General features: G+C 42.6%; 1 protein-coding gene across 2 annotated transcripts; it reads right to left on the reverse strand.

The window, feature by feature from the left end:
- Positions 1-1,274: 1,274 nt before the first annotated feature.
- LOC116078032 (small nuclear ribonucleoprotein G-like) lies at positions 1,275-7,677 on the reverse strand. Of its 2 annotated transcripts, XM_031352954.1 has the most exons (2): positions 7,669-7,677; positions 1,275-1,597 (listed from the first exon to the last, which is right to left on the reverse strand). In XM_031352954.1, exons 1-2 carry the CDS (start codon positions 7,675-7,677, stop codon positions 1,421-1,423), a joined length of 186 nt encoding a protein of 61 aa, XP_031208814.1. In that variant the 3' UTR covers positions 1,275-1,420. The 2 variants fall into 2 exon arrangements, with proteins under 2 accessions (XP_031208814.1, XP_031208813.1); XM_031352953.1 differs by lacking the exon at positions 7,669-7,677 and having other exon boundaries at positions 1,275-1,630.
- Between the last annotated feature and the right edge of the window lie 54 nt (positions 7,678-7,731).

A 7,731-nucleotide genomic window follows, 5' to 3' on the forward strand; every position in this document is an offset into this window, starting at 1 on the left:
ACACACACACACACATTTATGAGCCCAGCAGTATGGGGGACAGGAGGCAGCCTAGCTCCAGCTTCCGTGAGAGACCCTGCCTCAAAGGAATAAGGTGGAGATTGGTAGAACAGGACTCATGACATCCTCCTCTGGCCTTCAGCTGTACATTTGCACAACTGCGCAAGCACACACACAAGCACACAAATGCACAGGAACACACATGCACAGGCACACACACACACAGGTACACACATGCACAGGCACACAGATGAGCAGGCACACAGATGCACAGGTACACACATGCACAGGCACACACACACACAGGTACACAGATGCACAGGTACACACATGCACAGGTACACAGATGCACAGGTACACACATGCACAGGCACACAGATGCACAGGTACACACATGCATAGGCACACACACACACAGGTACACACATGCACAGGCACACAGATGAGCAGGCACACAGATGCACAGGTACACACATGCACAGGCACACACACACACACAGGTACACACATGCACAGGAACACACATGCACAGGCACACACACACACAGGTACACACACACAGGTACACACATGCACAGGTACACACATGCACAGGCACACAGATGAGCAGGCACACAGATGCACAGGTACACACATGCACAGGCACACACACACACAGGTACACACATGCACAGGCACACAGATGCACAGGTACACACATGCACAGGCACACACATGCACAGTTACACACATGCACAGGCACACAGATGAGCAGGCACACAGATGCACAGGAACACACATGCACAGGCACACACACACACAGGTACACACATGCACAGGCACACAGATGCACAGGAACACACATGCACAGGTACACACATGCACAGGCACACACACACACAGGTACACACACACACAGGTACACACATGCACAGGCACACAGATGAGCAGGCACACAGATGCACAGGTACACACATGCACAGGCACACACACACACACCCAGGTACACACATGCACAGGCACACAGATGCACAGGAACACACATGCACAGGCACACACACACACAGGTACACACATGCACAGGCACACAGATGAGCAGGCACACAGATGCACAGGTACACACTTGCACAGGTACACACATACATAGGTACACACATGCACCGGTGCACACGCACAAAGGTACACACAGACACACACACTGTCAGACTTTTTTTCTGAACAGATTGTTTTACGGGAATCGACTCAGTTTCTTTTCTTTTCTTTTCTTTTCTTTTTCTCTTCTTTTCTTTTCTTTTCTTTTTTTTTTGAGTATCACAAAAGTTTATTTAGCAAAAAGTTCCATATGAAATGTACACGACCTAACTCTACATCACAACCAAACAGGCCTTTGGGAGGGATGTGGACACACTGCTGAACGCTGGTCAGACTCTTTCCAAGGCTTCTAACAGACGATGCTGTTTCCTCGGATGGCCACCACGCCGATGTTGTTCTGCTGCCCACTGGTTACCATCTCCACACACTCATCAATCACAAGGTTCATGAAGGGATCAAAGCCCCACAGTATTCCTTGTACATGCTTGCCACCGTTTAATTTCAATGATAACTTCTTGTCCATAAACTTCCTCAGTTTGGGAGGGTAGGCTTTGCTCATGGTGACTGCTCAGTGGGCTCAGCACAGCGGCAGAGTCTCGACTGAGTTTCTACTGTCTGCATTCTTACCAGAGTTTGCTATTACTATGGTATTCTAATTTCATGTAGGGTGCTGTCTCACTTTAGTTTTAATGCAGTTGAACATCATCTGTATGCATACCATCATGCACACAGATCACATATAAGGTGTTTATTACCAACTTTGTCCATTATTTAATTGGTTTATTTGTTGTTGTAAAGTTTTATGAGTTATTTACATATTTGGGTACCAATATTTTATGAGAGTGTGTTTTGTAAATATGTCCTCTCAGTCTGTGACTTCAATTAGTTTAAATTAATGGATCTTTTATATAAGCTTCATATTTCAAGATGCTTATTTACTTCTTTCATCCATTACTTAACTGGGTGACTGCTGAGTTTTAAGAATCTTTTGTATATTTGAAGCACTAACACTTTATAAGACGTGTGTTTACATTGTCAGTCTGTGGATTGTCTTCAGTTCACTTAAATCAATGTCTTCTATGCAAGTTCATATGGGCTTGTGTCACAACTTGATTCATGTTACGGTGTCAGCACCTTTACCCACTCCTGTATGGTGTCAGTGCAGATTTAACACAGGCATAAAATATACCATGTCTTATTATTGTAAAAATGATTCTAATTTGTGAACATACACCCAAGACTCATGGAGACCAACGAGAACTGTCCTAGGGCAAATAAGGCCACACGATTTAGTTCAAGCTCTGTAAGATTAAATAGAACAAGAAATCTGACTTTCCCAAATGTGAAATAACAATTTAGTTTTCTGTAGAAAGGATTTGCAAGTACATAAGAAATATCATGGACCAAAGTTGGTGTTCTAATTCACTGGACAGAGTCGATTTTGTTTATACACCCCTACCCATGATTCTTGACAGAATATAATTTTATTTTTCAAGAAAATAAAACGTGTTATGTAAAAGTGTACAACTTATCAACTAAAATTTATGAGCCTCTGAGAAATGAGGTAGCCAAAACTTGGGAAATGATGCCCAGTAGTGGGTCAGTCTGTCTGTCTGTCTGTCTGTCTGTCTGTCTGTCTATCTGTCTCTCTCTCTCTCTCTCTCTCTCTCTCTCTCTCTCTCTCTCTCTCTCTCATACACACATATACACACACACTTACACACATACCCCATACACGCAACACCCACATATATACACACAACATACATATACATATATATACAATACAACACACAATTTTCCTATTCCTATTATAAATGCTAATGTTAAATACAAACGATCATAAGAAGACTCCTAGAGGTAGAGAAAAGGAGGGAGAATGTTTGGGGTCCAGCTGAATCAAGGGATAAACATTACTATATTTCCTGGCTTTTCTTTTACTCTCAGACGTGTAATGGAAAGAACCAGTCACCTGGAAATGCCAACAAAGGTAAAAAGCCGTATCAAAAGCCTGTTCTCTCTAGCCAAAAGAGGGCATCTGAGCAAGATGGGAACTGGCAGGTAATGCCCTGGACTGAATTATAGCTCCTCAAAACTTCTATGCTGGACCTCTAGCCCCCAGTGTGATGTTACTTGGAGATGAGGCCTTTGGGAAATCATTAAGGTTGAATGAGGTCATGAATGTGGGGTTCTCACCATGAGATTAGTAGCTTTGAAAAGGAGGAGCTGGAGAGGTGGCTGGGAAGATGTGTGCTACTCCTGCAGAGGACTGGAGTTCAGTTCCCAGCGGCTATATTAGATGGCTCAGAACCACCTGTAAGTCCAGTTCCGATGGCCTCTGAGGCACAAGCACACACACATGGTACACATAGACAGGTGCAGGTACACACACACACACACACACACACACACACATACACACACACACACAAACAAACAGATAGATAAATATTTAAAGTATAAGTGAACGCATATTACTTATTTCTTGCCACATGAGGACACAGTTAGAAAGTGCTACACCCATAGAGAGGCCTCCTCTGGGGACCTCATTGGTTACTATCTCAACCTTAGATTCCCCAGCTCTCAGAACTGTGAGCAGTAAGTGTCTATAGTTTTAACTGGTTCAAATTTCCAGTCCATGGTGTCTTGTTACAGTAGCCCAAGCTGAGTGTCATAAACTATTTTAGCAAAGCACTCCAGCAAAGACATTGCTTCCCCTGTGCCAGCAAAGACTGAGTGTGGAACCTATAATTCTACACTGTGAGACAACTCACTAACCAGGGTCGTGTCAGAGAAGCCAAAGTAAGTAGTTCTCCGAAAACCCCCATGGTGCTGGTGGCCTGGACAGCATTGTGGGAAACCTAGACTTCTATACACTTAGTCAGCAGAGAGCATTGTGGGAAATCTAGACTTCTACACTTAGTCACCAGAGAGCATTGTGGGAAACCTAGACTTCTACACACTTAGTCAGCAGAGAGCATTATGGGAAACCTAGACTTCTACACTTAGTCACCAGAGAGCATTGTGGGAAACCTAGACTTCTACACTTAGCAGAACTGGCCTGGCTCTTGTCATTCCTGCTGGAGAGTCTACATTTTTGCATCCTCCTATGGTAATGAGGCAACCTCTCTACCTCAGCATCAATGGAGGCTGCCTGGGGATCTGCGACTTCCCTCCATTAGGAACAGTGAGAATTGGTACTCAGAGGTCAACAGGACTGAACGGAGGGCCATGGCATCTGTCTGCTCTGGCAGCAATTCGGCGATATCACTCTCCCTGTTGGAAAACTACGGAGAGGGGGAAAGCCAGCTGAGACAGAGTTAAACTAACACCCATATTGTCTTAATGTACTATGTAAACACCCAGGGTTTTATTGAAAATCATGAGTCATTCCAAGAACCAAGATGATCTCAAAATAAATGGAAAAAAAAAATCCATCATTAGATGCCAACATCCGGATGGCAGGGATGTTATAATTATATTACAACGATTTCAAGGCAGCTGTGAATACACTTGAAATAAATGCAAAAGTAAATAGCCCCCAGAAAAGAAATAGAAGTGATAAAGGGGAACTAAATGTAAGTTTCAGAATTTAAAGATAGATTGACTGAAGTTGATAGAATAGAATTAGACAGCTAGAGCACGGAATACCAGAAACCGCTCAATCCTAACAGCAGACCAAGAGCAGACTTCAAAAGAAAAAGGGGGACTCAGGACTCAAGGACTGCGGGACTATAAAAAAGATCTAAACTGAGTCACTGGAGTCCCAGAAAGAGGAAAGAGGGCAAAGTAGGCTGAATGGTGCCCAAGCAGCGGCTGAGATGTCCCAAACTCTGGCAAAGACTCACATCTGTAGATAAAGAGACAAAAAAAAAAAAAAAAAAAAAAAAAAAAAAAAAAAAAAAAAAAATCTCAGGCAGGTTATACCCAGAGAAATCTACACCAAGATATAACATAAACTTCTGATGAGTAAAGACAAAGAGAAGATTCTTCCAAGTAGCTGGAGAAAACCAGGGCAGGGGAGTTGAGTGACAATGGACTTCTCATCGAACCACAAGATGGGGATGGGCTCAGGAATGAGGCCCAACATTTCTGATTGGTTGTGCTTTGATCCTCACACACATCCCAGGAGAAAGAGCCTTGCTATATAGATATGTACAGCTTATCTTGTCTGTCTATCTATCTACCTATTCATCCATCTAACTATCGTATCTAGAGATATGTACATAGCTATATATTATCTATCTACCTATCTATCATATCTAGAGATATATACATATCTATGTATTATCTGTCTATCTATCTATCTATCTTCCCCTCCTCTCTATATATATGTAGAGAGCACTAGGGATATATATATATTCCTGCCTGGGTTTGTCCTGGCTACTACCACTACTAGTCACACATACACATATGCACACACGCTTACACGTACTCACGAATGTGTGTACATAGCCCAGAATGACCTTAGACTCATGGCAATGTTCCTGCCTCAGTCTCCTAAGTTCTGAACTCATCATTATGCTTAGCCCTATGGCACAGTACTTTTTAAGTGTTGAAAGAAAAGAGATATCAATCCAGAATTCCATGCCCAGTGAACATGTCTTTCAAAAATAAAAGAGAAGTAGAGACATTCTCAGATGAAGGAAAACTAAGAATCTATCCCAGGAAGAACTATTCTAAAAGAATGGTTAAAGGAATTTCTCTAAAGGGAAGGGAAATGGTAAGGGAAATACATGTGGGGCATCAGGAAGAAGCATGGGCATGGTAATCGAAGGAAGTGTGGACCATCCACAGGGAAGAAAACAATAAACAACAACGAAATAGGTGAAGACAGCAGCCTTTGCTTGTGTTTAATTTCTAAAACTTTGGTAATTTAGGTCAAATGTGCGTCCCTGCTCCCTGCTTTGGTTTCAGATGTACAGAGGAACAATGGGTAGACTGTTATGTTATAAGTGGAGGACAGTAAAGGAGAAAAGGTTGCAGAAGAAGACAGTCTTTATTTATTATTTTATTACCCATACAGGTTCTTTCTGTGTAGGTGAGGCTGGCTTCAAACTTGTCATCCTCCTGCCTCAGTTATACAGATACTAAGAGCAGAGCTTTACACCACTTGTGCGACTTGTATGCTGGTGCCTGTGGAGGCCAGAGGAAGGCATGGATTCCCAGGACCTGGAGTTATAGGAAGTTGAGAGCCACCTGATGTGGTTGCTGGGATGGAACTTGGGTCCTTGAGAAGAGCAAGAAACACTCCTGACTGCTGAACCGTCTTTCCAATCCCAGGACATAGCTTTCCTATATTTCACTTGAACTGGGAAAGTGATACCACCAGTATGTGGTGAGTTATGCACACGTGTATACTGTCTTGCTAACCAGTGGGGAGCTCTCTAAGGAGACACACTCAAATGCACTGCAGTGCGACAAGTCAGATGGAATTCTTTGGTGAATTATCCTCTTCTCATATATTACATCGTGACCAGCGTTTCTCCTTCCTCCTTCCTTCCCTCCCAGATCCTCATGTGGAATCCTTCAAAAGAAAAAAATAATAAATAAAATCTGACTGATAAAGAAAACAGAAATGAAAAATAGAACAGAAAATGAAAGTACACCAGCAGACCTAAATCCTAATATATCCAACAACCACGCAAGCCTGAGTGGTCTGTATACACTCAAAGAGAATTGAGAGCATAGAGAGATGGCTCAGAGCTTGACAGCACTTGTTCTTGCAGAGGCCCCCGGAGAATTCCCAGCATCCTCATGGTGTTCATGGCCATTTGTAACTCTGGTTCCAAGGGCTCAGACGCCCTCTTCTGGCCTCCTCCAGCTCCAAGTATGCACATGGTACACATACCTACAAGCAAGCAACACACACATATTCAATAGAATAAATAAATCTAAAATATTTTAAATAAAAGGAAAAAGATGTGAAATGGTTGAACTAACAGGGAACAGAAAAATAACAGGAAAAGCCTCCAACCAGCTATGAACTAAAAAGCACATATCTACAAAATATGACACGGATGAAAAGGGAAGTCTCAGGGGAAATCTAAAAATATGCTGAACTGAAGGAAAATGAAATCCAATGTGTCAAAATTGAGAGGGCGGACAAAGTGGAGAAGGAAATACAGACTGTTAAATGCATGCATCAGAGAAAGAGATGTCCCAAAGCGCCTACTTTAGACACTTGCCAAAAGAAGAGCAAAACTAATTTATAATAAGAAGGAAAGATAAATTCCACACAGAAATATAATAGAGAAACAATTAAGGAATCAAAGAACCATATCTTTGGAAAAAAACAACAATAATATAAAATTGATGACCTCTAGCAAAACTGAGGAAGAGCAGGAGAAAGAAGAGGAGGAGGAGGAGGGAGAGGAGGAGGAGAGGAGGAGGGAGAGGAGGAGAAGGAAGAGGAGGAGGAAGAGGAAGAGGAGCAAGAAGAGGAGAAGAGGAAAGGAGGAGGAGGAGGAGGAGGAGGAGGAGGAGGAGGAGGAGGAGGAGAAGACAAAAGTCATCACTGTCAGAAGCAGAACAGAGGACAATCACTACAGACCCGCAGACTTCCAAAGGCTAGTAAAGGTTTACCGCAGACTAGACCATACACATAAATTTGTCAGATTAGATGATATAGATCAATTCATGAAAAAAAAAAAAGAAGAA

Source organism: Mastomys coucha, unplaced genomic scaffold, assembly GCF_008632895.1.
Source record: "Mastomys coucha isolate ucsf_1 unplaced genomic scaffold, UCSF_Mcou_1 pScaffold5, whole genome shotgun sequence".
NCBI classification, from domain to species: domain Eukaryota; kingdom Metazoa; phylum Chordata; class Mammalia; order Rodentia; family Muridae; genus Mastomys; species Mastomys coucha.